The following is a 20190-nucleotide window of genomic DNA, read 5'->3' on the forward strand; positions in this document are numbered from 1 at the left end:
GCAGCGACACCTGCTGGCCGAGAGGGAGATGACACCGCCCAGACTGCAGCTCGACGTCTGGACCTGGACAGGAACCGCTGATGAGGAAGAGTTTATTTGGCTGAATAGGAGATTTATATGGAAGCCCATTTTCACCACACAAAAAAAGAGGTGATCATTATGACAACAGCAAAAAAAAGTCATAATTATGACACAAAAATAAGTCATAATTATAAAGAAAAGACCAAAAAAAGTCATAATTATGACACCATGTGTGAAAAAAATAAGACCATTTCCACCACAAAAACAGAAGTAATAATTATGACAAAAAAGTCATAATTAAGACACAAAAATAAGTCATAATTATAAAGAAAAGACCAAAAAAGTCATAATTAAGACACCATACATGAAAAGAAATAAGACCATTTCCACCACAAATACAGAAGTAATATTTATGACAACAAAAGTCATAATTAAGACACAAAAAAGTCATAATTATGACACAAGAAGTCATAATGATGACAAAAAAGTCACATTATGACAACATATCTGGAAAAAAATAAGCTCATTTCCACCACAAAAAAAGAAGTAATAATTATTAAGACAAAAAAGTAATAATTATGACAAAAGTGTCATGGTTATGACTTTTTTTTCGGGAATGGGCTTCTATACATTTACAATGGTGTTGATGTGAGGATTCGAGGAAAAAAAGAAAATAATTGAGTATTACACATTTTGAAGGTCGTTTTGGTCTGTAGTCACAATGTGTCACATTCATGAATATAAATGATTGTGAAGTTAAAAAAAATAGCTTGAATCGTAAGAAAAAATTATGAATTAATAAATAATATTGTTAAATAATTAAAAGTGAGTGTCTTTTAAAACTAAGTGATTAGAGGTTGAAGGAAAAGTCTAAAACTTTGCATAAAAACATATTTGAATTATGTAACCAACAATATTAATTATTCATGTATTCTTATCTGATGAAATTTTAATAAATTGTGAAAGAGAATCAAAAGTAGCTCAATGTGTAAGATGATGGTTTAAAAGTAAAGTTGTATGACTGTTAGAAATTGTTTGTCAGAGGACAAAATACACATAAATTGGGTTTTGGAAAATTGCATCTTACATTTTTCTGAACCAGAAATTAGTTAATTGAACCACAATCAAAGTAATCTTTAGCTGACAACTTGTGTATTAGATTTGAGTGAAACCAGAGAAAACTGTCTCCCTCCAGTTTCTTCGTGTCCATCATAACACTCCAGCCATCTATTAACATTCATGCAAAGAATTTGCACACAAGCTGTCATATATATCATTTATTATTCATATCTCATCATGAACAAAGACGCAATGAAGCTAAAAGTTGGAAGTTAATAAATAATAAGAACATACGCAACCACCATGTTTTGACTGCTGGTTGAAACTGTTAAGAAGTTACAGGATGTTGCCAGAGAAAAGAATATAAACTGGTGTGAACCGTTGTCCCTCCACGTTAACGCGCCGTGCACTGGCTGTAAGACTTTACTTTGACGTCAAAGTTAATGCGGTAAACTCAACCGCAAGTTGTGGATATTATTATAGCTGCATATTTCACTTCATTTCAATAGGAGAATGTGTGAAAACTGTCGCTGGAATATACTGTATGTGTACAATCATTCAAAAGTTGAACAGGATGTAAATAAACAAAACAAATGAAACGGTGTGCGTGCGTCTCAGCAGCTGACGGATTAGCAAACACGAAGCTCAGACTGTCAGGTTAGCAATGACAGCCTGGGTGAACTCGTCGCTGGAGGCATAGCCCCCCAGGTCTCCGGTGCGCACCTGTTGCAAACATAAAAACAGTTTGTTACTATGTGCACAGCTGCGGCAACACATGTGCACATACAGTACACGGCCAGCACGTTAGAGAGCCTTTAATAACTGCACTCAGAGGACACAAAGAGTGTGACTTTTAAAAAAACGTTGCATTTCCTAACATATGTTCCTCTTTTTTATTTTAGAAGCAACCAATATGATCTTATTTTTTGGGGGAATTTAACCAAAAGAAACGTGACTAAAGAGACAGAAAGTTATTTATTGAATGTCACATCACACATTTGACAAACTTTAATATGCAGGTAGGAAACTTGGAACACATTCGAGCCGAACGTTTGACGCATTCGCTTGCACCAAAAGGAGCGCACTGACGAATGCATGACGGTGTCTTTTAATGTTGTCGGTTAGCAGCTGGCGACTCGTTACACAAAGCGTGACAGCTGAGGAGCAGGACACAGAGCAGCGCTGTTCATTCTTACAGCATCGGCGGCGTAGGGAGTTATGTGTGGACGAGCAGCACCATGGTATACAAATCCTTTTCATACGCGAGCTCGGAAATTATGTTTAAATATGTGACATGATGAGCCATTTGCATTCGTTTTGGAAGACTAAAAGTGAATCAGAAAATCCTGCGTTCATACATTTGTAACACAAACCCAGTGAGGCTGCTGTGCACTCATGATTAGAGGACCGGGAGAATCACAAAGGAAGGTTTTAAAAACGTAAAGATGACGTTGATGTATGATATAAATCCATGCGATTTATGTTAGTGAAGTTCCACACAAGGCACAGGGATAAAACTGCATACGTCGTGGTTAACGGATGAAAAAAACTGTCTTTTTGGTAAAGAGAGGGCAGGTGAGTCTTAACGAGGCAGCGTTCATTGGGTTCATGTGGAGAACAATGTCCAGATTTAAGGAACGGAGACGACACGTTTTAGTAAGCAGGTCGGTGACGCAGGTTTTCCACCACGGTACCCACAAAGTCGCCAGTGGTCGAGTACCCACCGAGGTCTCGTGTCCGAACCTGAGACGTGCAGACAGATGGAAGTGCAGACAGACACACACACACACACACACACACACACACACACACAGGATAACGGGGTACAAGGAGGGGAGGGAATTAAAGGAAAGGCAGGAGGGAGCGGAAGGGCACTTCAGACAACTGGGCATACAAATAACAGGCCTTACTTTAAATTAATATGTTCTTACATTCACACAGTTACAAAGTCTACACCAACTGAAAGAACTTTAAGTTGAGTTTTTAAGAGATGAATCGACGATGCAGTTTATCAGAGGCACGATGGTTGACCCGACTTCATGCTTGTGTCAGTGTGTTACTGTCAACATGGATCAGATGGAAGAGTCAGTTAGTTTAAAAAAAAAAGATTGGTTTTCCTGGTAACATGATCGGTTATAAAGGTTGAAAATGAGCGAGGAAGAGAAATGCAAGAGAGCTGACGTAAGATGGATGAGCATTTTGTGTACACAGTCTGAAAAGTAAGTAATCAAAGGCTCTCTAACGCACTAAAGTACACTTTAAAGGGTTGTTAAATACGAATGTGTTAATGGTTAGTTAGTGTTGTCGTGCCCGGTGTCTCCACAGAAACAACCTGAGTGAACTTGTGGGCATGGACACACTTACCTTGCCCTGTTTGATGACCCTCTTGACAGCATCAGACACCATTTGGGAGTGATATTCCAGGCTGCAAAACACAGTGACACTTACGGCGCTGTTCTTTCTCGTGCACTTGTTAACATTTAGACAAAAAAACGGCACTTAAGGCTGTTTTCTCAGGCGGGCGGCGCGCCTTACAGGACAACTGGCGACTTACAACTAAAACCAAGACGAGCACTCACTTGAGGTGCCTGAGCATGTTGGCGGCGCTGAGCAGCATGGCCGTGGGGTTGGCGATGTTCCGGCCCACGGCTTGTGCGAAGGGGTGGCGTGCCCCCTGAAAGGGAAGAGAGACGAGGAATTACCCTTTGAACACCCCATGCGTCATATACGGGTCAGTGCCTCTCGGTCCCCGTGTCCATGTGGTCATGTGAACCCCAAATGAGTTTTAATACTTGTGTTATTTCATATCATTTTTTTCCACAAATAAATGATTTTTAAGTATGTATGTATGTATGTATGTATGTATGTCTGTATGTCTGTCTGTATGTATTAAATAATAACAATAATAATTCATCCAGTATGATTCTGAGCAAGATTTGTCAAAAATACGTCCTCGAGTGGTCCCTGAGTGGTCCCTGAGTGGTCCTTGAGTTTCTCCAACTCCATGATTCAGCGCCTTAACAACATCCTACATACTAATAACACACCTTTCTGGAAACCTAAGGAATCTGAATCCACAACAAAACAATGCTTTTACATATTGGGAAGGTGTTTTAGTAAAAGAAACGTGTCGTTTGGTTCAAAAATAGAAAAGTCTATGGGAAAACATTGTTGGATTTTTGCGTCCTGCGGCTTTAAATCTTCAGGAGCTTCTGTTGGTGCTTTATAAACCGGATGCAGAAACATCTGTCCTTTAGGGAAGCCTCTAGGTGACTCAGGGACCAAAAAGTCCTGTACGTCCTCTCCACCACCAAGTTAGCATGAAACAGCTATCGCTAGCAGTTTGTGGAAACTCACAGTCTCAAACACAGCATACTCTGCACTGTAGCTTTCCCCGGGAACAACTCCCGCTCCTCCGACCAGCCCCGCCGCCAGGTTATCGATGATGTTCCCGTACAGGTTGGGCATCACCAGCACGTCGAACTGGTACGGGTTCTGGACCAGCTGCAGCAAAGTGACTCGTACAATGAGAAGGAAGCGTGACACTCATACCGAAGCAGCTGATTGATAATTCATAAAGTCAAGGAGAAGAAACCGCAAGGCTGCATATACCTGCATGCAACAGTTATCAATGATTATGTTCTCATATTTGATTTTGGGGTACAGTTGTGCCACCTCCGCACAGCTCTGCAGAAATAAGCCGTCTGCTAGCTTCCTATAACAAAGAAGATAAGGATGAGTGTTGCTGTCACTACAATACAAATCAGCAGCAAAATTACTTTAAAATTATTTTTTTTTAATAACAAAAACACAAAGAGGGAGCTTCTATACATCCTTACATGATGTTGGCCTTGTGAACAGCGGTGACCTTGCTTCGTCCCTTCTTGGTGGCGTAATCAAAGGCGAACTTGGCGATGCGCCTCGACTTAGTTCTGGTGATGATCTTCAAACATTCGATCACACCCGGCACGCTCTACAGAGCAGGAAGAGGGTGCATACATTTTAATACACATATCTGTGACTATCAACAATGCAAGAGAATTAGAAATACATTACAAGGAACACTTTTCAGCCCGATGGACCGGCTGAAGCTCTCGACAACGCAAAGACTCATATTTTACGCCGATATACAACTGGAAACTTCAAAGTAGACCAGTGAGGAGAAGCTGTACGTGGTCACACATGGTTTCATAATAAACTGCGTCTGCAGGACTGCTAAAGAACAAATGTATGAGAAGCAACAACTTTAAGCCCCTTCAATAAGTCTGAATGTACTATTTCAGCACCTCTGGCAGATTTATTCATCTTTCTTTTGATACCCGGTTTAACGAGAGGCAAATCTCTGGGAGATCAATGGAAATCTCCCTCGTTAAAAGAAAAACATGTCCTCTTCATGTGAGTTTCAAACCCCTGTTGTTCACCCTCCGGCCGCAGCGAGGAGTGTTTGTTTACCTCGTGTTCAAGGGAGCTGTACTCCCCCTCGGTCTGTTCGCGGATGATGACCAGGTCCAGATTGTTGTGGCGAGTGCTGTAGCCCGGCAGGCTGTTCACATGAACCACATTCGCAAACAGGTCCAGTTTACGCCTTGGAAATGGATATAGGGAAATTGTTATTTTTTTAACAGGAAAAAAAACCCACAAAATACACACATAAAGATGCCCATGGAGTTTCCTGGTTTTACCTCAGTCTCATCTCATATGAAGCCAGCTCTCCTTTGAATTCCATGGGTGTGTGAATCTTTCCTGGAAAACATAGGACGTCATGATTGTACATGTTAGGTCCATTGCCGTCTTTTAAATGGAGGTGAACGATGACAAAATATTAATAATTAAAGCTACCTTTCATGGCCACTTTGTTGTTCTTCATTGAGGTTAACACTTGCTCCAGCTTCTCCTCACTGGCCATGTTCTGTACCTCACTCAGGTGAAACTCCTCAAATTCTACTGGGACATCTGCAGCCTGCAGACAAGATTGCAAAAAATACTTTAAAAATCAGCCATTAGAATAAAAACAATCAAAAGACATGCCCTCAAACATGAATAGATGCTAAATATCCTGCACCAATGTGAGCAGTGAGGATAACATCGGCGTCATTGTAAATAACAAAAAGAAAAGTACCCTGAACACGTCCTTGACGGCAGTCATCAGCTCGGGTCCCACGCCGTCACCGGGCACCATCGTGACCTTAAAGACGGCATCAGCGCGCGCCGGAGGGGCTTCCGGGCCACAGCGGCGAGCAGACACACTCAAAGGTCGAGAGGCCAGCTGCTGCCACCGGGGGCTACTCAAGCCCTGAGGGAAAGGGAGGTGGGAGGGAGACAAAGTTAAGTATTTTGTGCAGAATCTTTCTTCTGTTTCAATCTTTCACTATCCTCATATGCTGCTCCGATTTATCTTGCGAAATATGAATGAGATACAAGGTATAAATGAGCAATATTACACGAGAAATATTGCTTCATAAGAGTACCACACAGTTATTTTGTTACTCTAATTGTTTCATTTATTTATTGGTTTTCTATTCCTTTTGATTGTTTTGTTGTTTGTGCTGTGTTCACTGACTTTATGGCATCGTCGCTTTCTTGTCTTTTCTTTCTGTTTGTATTGACGTCCTGCTTGTTGCATTTTGTGGTCTTGTCTTATTGTTGCTATGTCTACATGCTTTGCTTGACTGCAGGTGCTGTATAAATAAAGTTATTATTCTTCTATACATGATGTTGACATCAATGTGAGGTGTATCACGTTTGCTGGATTAGCCAGATTGAGGTGGCAGAGGTGGGTGTGGTTTTGTTGTTTCTGTTGACATGTTTCAAGAGGATGCTGAAGGGTCATCAACCACTGACCTGTAACAACATGTATTACATCAAATAAACAGTTCACTTTAGCTGTAATCCGTCAAAAATCAACTCGAGTCTCCAACTGCACGTCTCTTCTGAACCCTCACAGACATTAAAGGATTGTATTATAGATCAGTGATGACAGACTCATCTAGTCTTGGATTACCTGAGTTAGCCAACTGACGTTAGCTCCGTTAGCTCCTTTAGCTCACGTAACCCACAACACAATGCGGACATTGACTTGTTTGACGAACATCTACTGATGACCGATATTTCCTCAATCGTTGACCAGCTGACGAAAACCAGATGGACCTACAAAAATCCCTTTTTATCTGATTTTATCAACTCAACGGCTCGTGGTTTGCAACAACACACGAATGACACGAACCAGTCCGACTCTTTCTGTCACAGGTTTGAATAACTTGCTGCTCGAGTTCAACAAACACGACCTCCTGTCCTGCCCGCGTGTTAAAATAAGTGCGTAAACACCGTCTCCGCACTCACCTTGACCAATGTTACCAAGCTTCCTCTCAGGGTGGCCGCCATCGTTTCAGGCGTGCAGCGACTGAGCTTCTTCTTCTTCTCTGGCTCATTAACGGTAGAGCGTTCAATGCGGAACGACAGCGCCCCACGTGGACTGAAGAGGAACTGTCTTCTGCAGAGGTGGTGAGCAGCCAACATGAGGACGTCGTGTCACACTTTGCCTGTCTAAAACATCATTTACTAACACAGAGGAAACCGAGCTTTGAGACAAGGCAGGGGCTTGTAGCATGATTTTTTGTGTGTGCATATATTAGCCTTTTATATGCTGTTGTATTAACTGCCTTCCTTTCTTTCTTTATCAAAGTTGTCCCAGAAAAATGCGCTTGAGATTTTCAACGTAGAGCCTTGCTGTCCTGTACCTGTGCAAATGACTCTAAATAAATATATGTGGGGTAGAAATGATTATTAGGTTTGATTATAAAGCAATACAGAGTCATCTCATACTCTGGGTTCCATTCGCTCATTGTGACAGCATTCCCGGTTATATCTCTGAGTAAAGAAAAAAACAAACAAAGAAACCACAAAAACACACACACACAATCTATATTATGACACACGTGACACAATGCAGCTAAAGGTGATGTAGGGTAAAAACACAGGATATGTCTGTGCTCAATTGCTCTTTTGAGAGGTCATTCATGACGATGGCAAATTTAATCTGAAGATAGGATGGTATAGGAGAACATCAGCGACAGAAATATATGATATAAAATAAAATATATACTATTTTGAGAAGTGTATAAAACAGGAAACAGTAAATTATGCAATACAGATACTATTCACTTTATTTCGACTGATTCAGGGGCCCAGTGCCATAGGGTCCCCTGGAACATGTTTAGGTTTACAGGTATTTATTGTGTCAGAGATGTTGTTGAGCTGAGCTCAAAAAGTCCCTTGTGGTGCCTCCGTGTCCATCTTTATGTGAACAGCTGAGGATGCACATTTTCACACTAACGCATATCTTTCCATAAATTGCTAAGAATATTGTCTTTAACATTTTGTATTGTTGTAACATTACACTTGCTGCTGCCACTCATGCCCCCACCTTCTGAAATGGCTCCATCCTAAATAGGTCAGGGGGTTCCCCATCCTATTCCAGGTAAGTGACGTTTTGTACTGACACACAGGATGACGTCAGGTTTTAAATTTACCGACGTGAGACTGTAGATCAGTGGGCTATAGTCTGACACACAAATAGTCTTCATCTACCTAGTTGGGCATTTAATTTGGGTATTCACGCCTGCAATTATTTTGGGGCAATGTCGGGCATCTGATAATTAGTGGAAACTTTGCCCTGAGCTCGACCTCTCAGGCAGAGCCCTCCTTATTTTGTTCTGAAATCAGTACATTGGCGCTACACAGCTGAGAATCCTCCTACCTGGCTAATAATCGATCCATCTATTTATTACTGCTTTACTGTTTGTTTATAGTACTTGTTTTGTATTACTTGTCTGTCTGTCTGTCTATCTATCTATCTATCTATCTATCTATCTATCTATCTATCTATCTATCTATCTATCTATCTATCTATCTATCTATCTATCTATCTATCTATTTGTATATGTGTTATGTGTGTATGAATATACAGGTATATCTGTATTGATTTCTCTAAATAATGTTACTTTACTGTAACAATAGCACACAAAAAGCACAAGCTCAGGCACAACTACTTTGATTATTTTCTCATTTTAAAGAGAAGTTGTTTTATCTATTAAATGCCAGACCATGGTAAAAATGTATATTAGAGTTTCCCAAAGCTCAAGATGCCATTCTCAAATGTCTTGTTTTGTCTTCAACTCAAAAGATATCCAGTGTAATCTCGCAGGAGTGTAAAATAAACCAAAATTGTTTTATTTTTGTAAAGAATTACTTCAGACGTAAACTGATTATCATTTAATAGTTGACAACAAATCAATTAATAGACAAATTGCTGCAGCCCTGAACTGGGTGGAATGGCCTTGAAGCCTGGAAGACCGTACTGAGGGATAAAGCGTCCCTGGTGACGTCGCGCATGGTTACTGGCTGAGTTGACTATATATGGGCAAAGCCAGGCAGAAGAGCGCTGCGCCCGCTTCCGTGTTTGTGTGATCGGGGAGTGCACAGCCGGGGGGAAGCTTCACCTTTTCATTCATTTGTGGAGAGTAACGTGAAGCAAGTGACCAGACAGGATCATGTCGCACGAACTGAGTAAGTCTGCTTCTTCGTAATGGCGGCGGCAGAGAGGAAAAATAAAAGCTCCGGAACTCTTTAATTGTTGACGACATTCTTCCGCAGATCGACGCAGGTAGCTCCGCACAGCGAGCTAGCCTCGCCCATAGCTGCGTGGGGGTTGGCACATAATTCAGCAGACCAAAAACGATTCTTATTGTGTTTTTAATCACAGTTCATATTCATCCGTGTCTGACAGTGCTGTGGAGATGCTCCGGGCCCAACGTGAGGTCCACTGCGGAGCAGTTAGTGCAAGTTGGCGTTAGCCGGACGAGCTAACGTCAGTCAGGAAATAGTTCGCGTTGTTGTGACATGTCCAGAAGCACGGAGGCTGGCTGACATGTCGGACTCCTGCTGCGGGAAGTAGGGCGCAGAAAACGGGCAGTGGCTGCGGGATCAGCGCAAAGTGGAGAGTTGGGCTGTCATTGCTTTTTTTTTTTTATCACGTTCGCGATAAGAGAACAGATTTTTTTTTCTCGAGCCAATGCGGAAGACTTCCAAACCTCCTGACCGCTTTAAAGAAAGATGTATGGATAGAAATGTACTTTATTGATCACCAAGGGGAAATGTCTTGTCATAGTAGTGCTAAACACTTTACAGACACCAAAGAGAATAAACTAATGCATAAAATAAAATATAACAGGGATGAGAGATATATACAAAATAAAAAATCTATGTGTGTATATATACACAATAGAATACAAATAACTGCAGTGTGTAATAAGGACATTTAATTGCATGTAAACGGAGTGTGCAAAATATGACACACACACACACACACACACACACACACACACACACACACACACACACACACACACACACACACACACACACACAGACACACAGGTGTTAAAGTACTGCTCCCATGTTGTGAATGTATAAGTAACGTCACTAACATAATTGTGAGTGATGTTGGTTTTTTTGGGGGGTTGTAAGGGATGAACCCAGATAATAACGTTACATAACTACTGAATATAGCAAATGCCACCATTCAGTTATCAGTATAATCTTTGCAACCACTTTCATCCATGTGGTGATACTGCAAATAAAGATGAGGCACAGTGCGAAGACGTGCATTTAGATTTTCATTTATTTTTTTACCATAAGATAACGATGGTGTGTGTGTGTGTACTGTGCACTTAAACGATACCCTCCCCACTTTGTCTTCCTGCCATCTTTTTTTAAATGTTTCGGTGGAAAAAAATCTACTTTTAATGGACACATATCTGTGAGGTCAGCAGCCATGTTCAACACCTCCAGAATGATTGATGCAGAACTAAGCAATGCTGAATAAATCTGCATACTCATATCCTATCTACAACAAATATGAGTCAAGATATGAGGCGCTATCTCGAGTAGCCCTGGATGTTCAATGTAACATCGTCAATTTGTTTCTTCGAGCTGTATTAATGTAATGCTTTATATTATCTGACTGCTTTTCATGTCTCCCTTTTCTTTCTTTTTCCTTTCCAGAGCATGTATTTGCCAGCCTGCCGCAGATGGAGCGGGGAGTTGCAAAAGTGATTGGTGGTGATCCCAAAGGAAAAAACTTCCTGTACACCAATGGGAAGTGTGTCATCATCAGGGACATTGAAGTAATGTTTATCTTCATGAAAATACACATTCAACACGTTTTGCATGCCTGATTTTGTAGTTATGCCAATCGGTATTCAGTTACTCTGAATTATCAGGAACCAGTTGTACTAAATGTAGGAAACATTGCCTCTCATGTCATTCATCTTTTGATTGATGGTTTGGATATTAAGCTTTAACAAAGAAGTTATTGTGCAGCTGAGATGCTGTTTCCCCTTTTTTATATTTACTCAATTAATCTAACAAGCGAGAAATTATCATAAGTGACGGAATAAAAAAGTCTCTCTGTCAGCTGATATCTCCCATGTCCTGCCTTTACAGAATCCAGCCATCGCAGACATTTACACCGAACACGCCCACGCGGTCACTGTTGCTAAGTATTCCCCCAGTGGATACTACATTGCATCTGGAGGTAAACAACCAGATGTCAACACATGTGTCTCTCTGTGTGTGTAGTTACCAGAGTAATGTGCATAACTTTACTAAAACGATTGTTTTTGTCTCCTTTTTTGTTTAGATGTATCGGGAAAGATCCGCATCTGGGACACCACCCAGAAAGAGCACATTCTCAAGTACGAGTACACCCCCATTTCAGGCAAGGTCAAGGACATCGCCTGGACCGAGGACAGCAAGAGGATGGCCGTCGTTGGGGACGGACGAGAGAAGTGAGTCTGGGAGGTTTTCATTAAGTCGGACCACAATGACTCGGGTCTCCTGAGAGGCTTCTGCAGCAGTTACACTAATAAACGGCAACTGCACACACGTCCATTGTTTGCTTTTGCATCTTTTTGTTCATGTTTAACACGCCAATGTGGTGTTTTGATGGATTTATATTAAAATGAATGGTAATTGTCGTGGGTTTTGTATATCGTGGGAAGCGGTGTGTGAAGGCTATTAACTGTATTAGATACTTAACCTTTTGGAAACGGTGCGCGAAAATCCTCCCGCTCCCATTGTAAGTCCCAGCATGCCCCATTCAGACAATCTTTTGGCATAAAATACGTAATTTTTCCATTCATTTTTGAACCGAACGAAACAGTTTTTTGACTGAAACTCCTTCCAAACAGACCAAGACTTTGTTTTATTGTGATTTTTGTTACAGATTCTGTTTCTTTAGGTCCTAATCTTTCCAAAAAGGTGTCTTATTGACGCTCCAGGAGGCATTTTTGGGGAATCTGGCTCAGATCATGCTGGATGTTCATAGTTGCCATCAAAATATATTTTTAAGTGTTTTTTGTTGTTGTTGCAGATATACATTTTTTCCCCAAGACCTTGCTGAACAAATACAGACAATAAACACAAGTATTTGAATTAATTTGGGGTTCCTACGACGACTCAAACACAGAGAAAAAGAGGTCTGGAGACAAAATTTGGTTCCGCAGTTTAACGGGTTAAACCTTCAACACACAACTGGCCATCAATACAATTCGAAAAAAGTAAATCAATTAGTGTTTTAGTCTGTCAGCGTGAATGCATATTCTGCGTCCGCTCTTGCTTTCTTTTCATCCTGCAACACTTGTAGACTGGTGTGTATTTTCTTTCCCCGCTGCAGGTTCGGCGCCGTGTTCCTGTGGGACACCGGCTCCTCGGTCGGGGACCTGCACGGACACTCCAAGCACATCAACAGCGTGGACATAAAGCAGACGCGCCCTTACCGCCTCGCCGCTGCCAGCGACGACACCTGCGCGTCTTTCTTTAAAGGGCCGCCCTTCAAGTTCGAGTTCACGCTACGAGTGAGTTGCAAAGATTAACTTCCCCACCCTGCCCCTCGTAGGAATTTGTGTTTATTCAAAGCAATTAGAGCCGAGCTGGTTGATCTGATACGTCTAGAAAACTAAAACGCTAGTTGCCATCAGCAACTTGCAGACATAGGCCGCGTTTCCCAGATTCGTTAAGAAGCTCTTAAGCGCTAAGAGCTTCTTAAGAGCGCTCAATGGACGTGTTTCCCAGAGTGGTTCTTAGCTTAAGACGCTCTTTCATTACGAAGGAAACGTAAGATCAGCCTGACTCACTCCTAACAGCAGAAGGCAGTTAAGAACTGGGAAACACGCCTATCTTAGCGCTCCTTCTTAACCGAACCCTTCTTAAGAGTCTTCATAAGTCCTTAAGAACGATCAAATCTGGGAAACGCGGCAACAGTAGGTGAAGGTATGTCTCTTTTTCTGAACGCCCGCCGGTCATCTCCAGGCGGTCCCACCCTGGTTGTTGACAGTGTGTCCTTGTTTGTCTGTTTCCATATTACATAACTCACTTCCCCTGTAACTTCTTGGAGAACAAGTGAGCCACATTCTTAAAGCAGACCTTTCTTCCAGAAGCACTTGGGGCCTAACACAGTATTGAGCACCACGTTTTGTCTTCTGCTTAAAAATCCTATTTATTTATAGACTGTCAGCAGTTTGGTTTCTCATTCAACTGAAGCATCAACATTAAACTAAGCTCTGAAAAATTAAACTAGGCTCTGATTGTCTAAAGTAAAGGACTATGAATATCTTTTTGTCAACAAGATGACAGCAAATGATAAATATATTTCTTTGTTCTACTTGCTGGTTTGACTTGTGTATTGCTTTTATCACTATGATGACTATCATATTTTATCATACTATTATATTTTATCTTACTATTATCATATTTTTGTGCAATACTGTTCAATTTTTTTACCTTAACTTTATTGTTATTCTGTGTTAAGAGGACTGAGCAAAATAAGCTTTTCATTGTGTAGAATAACTGTTATCTGTGCTTACGACAGTAAAAACGTCTTAAATCTTGTTTGAAAGTATAAGACTGTGCCAACTAGAATACAAACATGGACAGTATATTAATGTCAACCATCTTTCCTCATGAATCATTTCCTCTTCTCCCCCTCTGCTTCCCCGGTGACGCCTAAAGGACCACAGCCAGTTTGTCAACTGTGTTCGTTTCTCTCCAGATGGGAATAAGTTTGTGACAGCTGGAGCTGACGGTCAGGTGAGTGGTCATGTGACCATGTGAACAGCTGAAAGTAAGATGGCCCGGTACAGAAATAACTAAATAAATAATGGTCTACAGAAACGATACAAATATTATCTGAGGACGGTTTGTACAGAAAAAACTCTCAAACTGTCGTGTGGACATAATTTGTCCTCCATCTGTCTAATGAGCAATATTTCCACAGATGTTTCTCTATGATGGAAAAGAAGGAACGCTGATCTCCTCGCTGGGCGGAGAGAAAGCCCACAAAGGAGGCATCTATGCTGTAAGTCGCCTTTTTATCTTTATCTTTTGTAAGTAAGTTCATTCAGGATGCAAAGTGTTCGACTGTCTGAAAAGCTCGATTGTCCCGGCAGAATTATTATTTATTTTAATAAACGCCTTTAGTTGTGGTTTTTAGCTTTATATTCATCATCTTTCTACATCAGTTATGTGTCTTGTTTCATACAACATTTTCTGCTATTTGTTCTTGTAATGTGTGTTTTATGTCTGTTGCTGTTTGTATGAGTCTGTTGTTGTCTTTGGTGACAAATGAGTTTCTCCTCTGGAGATTAATAAAGTTTTCTATCCATCTAACATTCGGTATTGTTCGCTGAATGGGTGTTAGCTTAGCGTTGGCATGCAGTCTGCCTAGAGCGTGAGGACACACCTTTATTAAACATTGGTGCGTTATGTGTTCTGAAAGCGTCTCCTTCTGTCCTGAAGTTACCATTTCTTTTATTTTCCAAATAACTGGTGGTTCTTTTGAGTAAAAAATTACCCCCTCAGCCCACCATGCACATTAATATAATCTCCCCTCCCTGCTTTCCATCCTCCAGGTCAGCTGGAGCCCCGACAGCTCCCAGCTGATCTCCGCCTCGGGGGACAAGACCGTGAAGCTGTGGGACGTCGGCGCTGGGACGGCCGTCACCACCTTCAACCTGGGCTCTGACGTGTCGGACCAGCAGCTGGGCTGCCTGTGGCAGAACGACCACCTGCTCACCATCTCCTTGTCGGGGTACATCAACTACCTGGACAAGAACAACCCCGACCGGCCCATCCGCGCCATCAAGGTCAGACTCCCTTTCCTGGATGTCATCAACTCTTATCACAAGCTTTTATTGGGTATTGAGTTGATATTCTACATCAACTCTTCCAACAGGGTCACAGCAAATCCATCCAGTGTCTGACCGTCCACAAAAAGGACGGGCGGCCGTACATCTACTCGGGGAGTCACGACGGACACATTAATATCCTTTCACTGATAAACGAGCTGTCCCTTAAGGGTCATTTATACGGTCCGTCATTTACTTTTGATCGTTTCGAGACGCTCTGGCAAATGTAGAGGCATATGTTAATTGATGATCAGTTTTAGATGGTGAGCAGCTTAACTCAAGGGTTCTTCAGCACAAATTTAAAGCCCTTTTCTGTGAGTGGGAAGCTCCTGGAGCCCAAATGAAGTCTGTGAGATGGCGCGTTTTTGATTTAAGAGACGAAGCAGAGTTTGTAAAGATGTTTATAATTGTAATTTGAGCTTTTTGAAAGCTGAAACCCGCACTCGCTCAAAAGAATTGGGATATTTTTATAAATAAAGTAAGACTAAAGGCTTGAACCACCAGAATTGGAAAGGATTTAGCATGTTGTGGGTAGTAACTTTATCCCAGCAGTGATTTTTCTAAAGTATTTAAGTTAATAAATGCTTGTATTCCTGATGAGGGGTTTGCTTTTGTTGTAAAGTGACTAGTCCTTTGGAATTATAAAGAGACGCCTCCATCTATGCATTAGATTACATCTTGACGCAAAGTGCCAGGATGCTTGAATAGTTGTGATGGAAAGATGCTGTTCTGGGTCCACAGTGATGCTTTCTGCCTCTGGAGATGCACAAGTCCTGGAGGGATGCAGGCCAGGATGACTTCTCTGCATCCTGACATGTGCATCTCAAGCCGTCAATGTTTTTTTTCCCCCTTAACGAAAGCTTCACATTACTGGGATGCAGAAACTGGTGAGAACGACTGTTTCTTGGGGAAGGGCCACGGCAACCAAGTGAGCAAGATGGTGACGGACGACGCCGGCCAGCTGGTGACCTGCAGCATGGACGATACGCTGCGCTACACCAACCTCGCCAAGACGGAGTACAGGTAGGGCTCGTGATGCTGTATGAGATGACTATGAGAGTGTGGATCGTCTGGAAGAAAACACTTTAAATTGTGAAGTTTATGACTGTTTTGTAATGATCGATGTGCCGACGTCTCATTGTCTGTCACATGGATTATAAGTCATGAAGTTCCTTCACAGAACCAAGAACGTAGTTGTGCTTCGCATCGAGTAAATATTTTAGTAGGACGTGGATGGAAAATGGCAATTAAAAAATGAGTTCCTTTCATATTCTTAAAGGGACAGTTCGCCCAAAAATAAACCAGTTTCCTTTTACCTGAAGCGCTGTTTATTGATCAAGTTTGTTTTGGTGTGAGTTGGTTATCAGCCGTGGAGAAGTCTCTTCACTCCACTCATGACCTGGTTACCTCCAACTCCTTGTGATCTCTATAATGTGTGGCACATGGCGAGTGCCGTATAGTCCCATGACATTTGAGGCAGGCATCTCTTTTGCTGGAAATCACCAAAAACTATGCAACGCACACCAAAGCAGTCTAGATCTATAAATGACACTACAGGTACGGGCAATAAAAGTGTATATTTTGATTTTTAAACTCTCTTTGTATGTCTTGGATGTCCCTGTGTAGCTGACTTTTTGCTTTCTCCGTCAGACTGCTTAAAATAATAATAATCCTGACTGGTGGTTTTCAGTGCCTCCGATGTGGTGAAGATGGATTTCCAGCCTAAAAGTGTGTCCGCAGCCGCAGGGGGGCTGTCACTGGCTGTGTGCATTGGCCAGGTAATGCCTCTATTGAGTTATGATCTTAGCTTTACATAACCCACCCAATATTTTAACCCCGTGGCTGCACACTTGGTCTCATTTTGATGCCGTCCTTCGTCATCCCTCGCTTCTTCTAGATCGTCTTGCTGAAGGATAAGAAGAAAGTCTTCACATTAGACAATCTGGACTACGAAGCGGAGGTTGGCGCTCTCCATCCCGGGGGCTCCATTGCTGCTGTCGGGGGCGCAGTAAGTGGAAATCTGCTTTCAAGTTTAGGGATATAACGGCATATCTCTGACTTTTTAGTACTACTCTATTTTTAAGGAACTCTGCACACTCTTCCTCACACCCGAATGATGTCCTTTGTTCCTCTTCAGGATGGGGGGATCCGCCTGTACGCCGTTCAGGGCAACTCTCTGAAGGACGAGGGGCAAACGCTCAAGTCTGCAGGCGCGATCACCGACATGGCCTACTCCAACGACGGCGCCTATCTGGCCGTCATCGACGATAAGAAGGTCGCCACAGCTTTTACTGTGGCTGACAACTACTCGGTGAACATCTTTGTCCTGCATACTTTTATATATGTGTTTTATTTAATCCTGAATATCCATTCAATACAGGGGTTTTATGGAAGTTATAGTCGCTGATATGCATTTCTTCCCACCACCACCAGGTCAAAAATGAGTATCACGGACACCACGCCAAACCAGTGACTTTGGCCTGGTCACCTGACAATGAGCACTTTGCGACTGGCGGGATGGACATGAATGTGTTCATTTGGACGCTTTCTGACTCAGACAAGAGGATTAAGCTCCCAGGTATGCACAAGTGCACACCGATGCACTTGGAAGTCACTCAGCAACTAAATCAGCAACTAGATAGCTGCTGTGACTTCATGTCACGACCACCCTGTACATTTGTAGCTGTACACATTGTATTTCATACACTGTTTGTGCAATACTGTCATCGTATTCTTGTGCAATGCCTCTACTATATTTTGTAACCCTAAATTGTAATTTGGTTCTTGTTGTACAAGTAACTTTGTTATATTTGCACATGTTATTGCAATATCTTGAATCCAACAATTTTCGCCGAGATGAATTATGCATCGCGCTAAATTCATATGCACTTAAAGTAAATGCTTAATATTTTTGCTGCTGCTTGTTTTGGAGAGGCCTATGCTAACGAGTATAGTTTGATGCTACTGCAAAGACTTCTCGAGCAGTTGTCAACAAATGTGGAAGATGACTGTTACTTATGATCGCTCCACAATAAAAAAAAAAAACTCTCCGTTTCGTCAGTTTTAATGTTGCGCAGCAGTTTGAAATGTTCAGTTTGCTTCAGTCGTAACGGTAAACGACTCGAGGAGATCCAGCAGTAAAAAGTGAGGCCTTCAAACAGATACATCTACAAATAAATACCTATGATGCGTGCATGGGAATGGCAGACTATAGAGAGGTAATTACAGATTTTAATGGCTCATATTGCATTAAAAACCTCCTTCCATAAGTAGTATCACAGTAGGTTATAGAGCGTTTGTATTGATTATTGACAGTTGAACACTCCCCTTTTCCTTGAGGCGTCTTTGTAACTGTTGTTTTTTGTTCTCGATCTGCAGACACTCACCGGTTGCACCACGTCAGCGGCCTGGCCTGGGTGGACGCGCACACGCTCGTCACCACCTCCCACGACGCCAGCGTCAAGCAGTGGACGATTAAATACTGAGCGACAAGCAGAGGGACTTCCACATGTCCAGGGACAAGGACTACTGTAGAATTACATCTTTCCTTTTACTGTGTTTTCACTCTACGGTGTCTGTAAACATCCAAATTTTAATTCTGGCTTGGGGGGAAAAGCTCCCATTGAAAATGATCCAAGATGCGTTTATTTGACGTGAATAACCTTCAACTAAACACGGAGGCAAATTGTTGAAATAATGCGACGTAACCGTGAGTGCTTTTTACATCTTGAGCTGTGTGGACCCTCTATTATTTGTAAGCTCGACATTCCATAAGTACTAGCTTTCACTTGGGCTCGAACTGAAAACCTTGTGTCGATCTTTGGGCTCAATGAATCTTCACTTGACAGTTAATTAAATGAACGTCGGCTTTTTTTGTTTTAAACAAAATCATGTTTGAAAGAAATGAAACCTTTTTGGTTCCATTGCTGAGATGAGCAACGGTGGTCTGACACGTTTAAATTTTCAAGGTGCAAAGGTTTTTTTTCTTCTCGTTTTGTCTAAGGTTTTATACTTTGTATGTATCACAACTCTTCTTGTTGAGCTGGGGCGGGACGATGGGATCTGAAAGAACAAAGTAGGCGTTCAGCCGAGATGCCGTCGGTCCAGTTGAAGGTCCCGTGTTGTTGCTGTGTTTGTTTTTGTTTGGGCCTCACTTTGTTTGTCGGCACTTGTTTGTTTTTTCTCCCCTCCCTCCCCCCCATGTCTTTATGCATTCGCTTCCAAGGTCGAAGTTATTAATGAATAATAAAACATTTTTATGCATTTTCCCTTTCATGCAGCTGTACACTCTTTCTACAAGCCTTTTTGTGGTATCCAGGCTCACACTTGGGTGTGTGTGTGGGAATGGTAACAGAGGGTTGTGTGGCTTTATGAAGGTAATAGACTAACGGCAAACACTTTATTACTCCGACAACGTGCACAGCTGTGCAAAACGGCCACAATTGTTAGTTTCACAATAAAAGACCCTGACACTGGGTGTGAGAGCGGGTCGTCCTTCAGTAGCAGTGGTGTAATTTCAACGGAGTTTCACTGCATGTTAATGCAAAGTATCTGCAGGACCTGAACACACCACAAGGGTCCTGTGGGTGCAGAGGGATGGGCAGCAAAGATCACAAACTCAGTGACTAAGTGTACCACCATGTTATGTAATGGTAGTGTCCGGTCGTCCGGCCTATAAGCTTTTCAATCAATTGTAAACAGTCACAATCATTAAAATGTTTTTGCCTATCTTACGTTATCTTTATATGGTCTCAATTTGGTGGTCAAGACGCATAACTTTGAACAATTCAGTGATTATGCAAATCCCTTTATGACTTTATAGTGGTCTAACAATAGTTATTTTGTTCAACCCGTTTATGTGAGGTAT

The 20190-nt window shown here is 41.9% G+C and overlaps 2 protein-coding genes across 3 annotated transcripts; one reads left to right on the plus strand and one right to left on the minus strand.

The window, feature by feature from the left end:
* Positions 1–1283: 1283 nt before the first annotated feature.
* idh3b (isocitrate dehydrogenase (NAD(+)) 3 non-catalytic subunit beta) lies at positions 1284–7491 on the minus strand. Of its 2 annotated transcripts, none has more exons than XM_068594791.1 (11): positions 7420–7491; positions 6200–6373; positions 5920–6040; positions 5763–5823; positions 5533–5665; positions 4920–5053; positions 4693–4795; positions 4438–4584; positions 3660–3754; positions 3445–3505; positions 1284–1803 (listed from the first exon to the last, which is right to left on the minus strand). In XM_068594791.1, the coding sequence occupies exons 1-11, from the start codon at positions 7459–7461 to the stop codon at positions 1726–1728; spliced, it is 1149 nt and encodes a 382-aa protein (XP_068450892.1). In that variant the 5' UTR covers positions 7462–7491; the 3' UTR covers positions 1284–1725. The 2 variants fall into 2 exon arrangements, with proteins under 2 accessions (XP_068450892.1, XP_068450891.1); XM_068594790.1 differs by lacking the exon at positions 1284–1803 and adding an exon at positions 1855–2823.
* A 2007-nt stretch (positions 7492–9498) lies between these two features.
* Positions 9499–19596, plus strand: wdr1 (WD repeat domain 1). Its single transcript, XM_068595119.1, has 15 exons — positions 9499–9645; positions 11143–11264; positions 11584–11674; positions 11780–11927; positions 12815–12995; positions 14149–14226; positions 14414–14494; positions 15048–15281; positions 15371–15458; positions 16190–16346; positions 17014–17101; positions 17221–17331; positions 17461–17634; positions 17757–17901; positions 18702–19596. The coding sequence occupies exons 1-15, from the start codon at positions 9630–9632 to the stop codon at positions 18806–18808; spliced, it is 1821 nt and encodes a 606-aa protein (XP_068451220.1). The 5' UTR covers positions 9499–9629; the 3' UTR covers positions 18809–19596.
* Positions 19597–20190: the final 594 nt, after the last annotated feature.

This window comes from Clinocottus analis, unplaced genomic scaffold (assembly GCF_023055335.1).
Source record: "Clinocottus analis isolate CAN_PGR_092001 unplaced genomic scaffold, fCliAna1.0.p SCAF_3, whole genome shotgun sequence".
Classification (NCBI taxonomy): domain Eukaryota; kingdom Metazoa; phylum Chordata; class Actinopteri; order Perciformes; family Cottidae; genus Clinocottus; species Clinocottus analis.

Excerpts from the sequence above, each read along its gene's own strand:
- idh3b (XM_068594790.1), bottom strand. The coding sequence starts at position 7,461 with ATGGCGGCCACCCTGAGAGGAAGCTTGGTAACATTGGTCAAG. Across the intron at positions 4,796-4,919 it reads GTTCACAAGGCCAACATCAT|GAAGCTAGCAGACGGCTTAT; the intron begins GTAAGGATGTAT and ends TCTTTGTTATAG. Across the intron at positions 2,824-3,444 it reads GGGTCATCAAACAGGGCAAG|GTTCGGACACGAGACCTCGG; the intron begins GTAAGTGTGTCC and ends TGCACGTCTCAG.
- wdr1 (XM_068595119.1), top strand. Across the intron at positions 16,347-17,013 it reads CTCGCCAAGACGGAGTACAG|TGCCTCCGATGTGGTGAAGA; the intron begins GTAGGGCTCGTG and ends GGTGGTTTTCAG. Across the intron at positions 17,635-17,756 it reads CTGTGGCTGACAACTACTCG|GTCAAAAATGAGTATCACGG; the intron begins GTGAACATCTTT and ends CACCACCACCAG.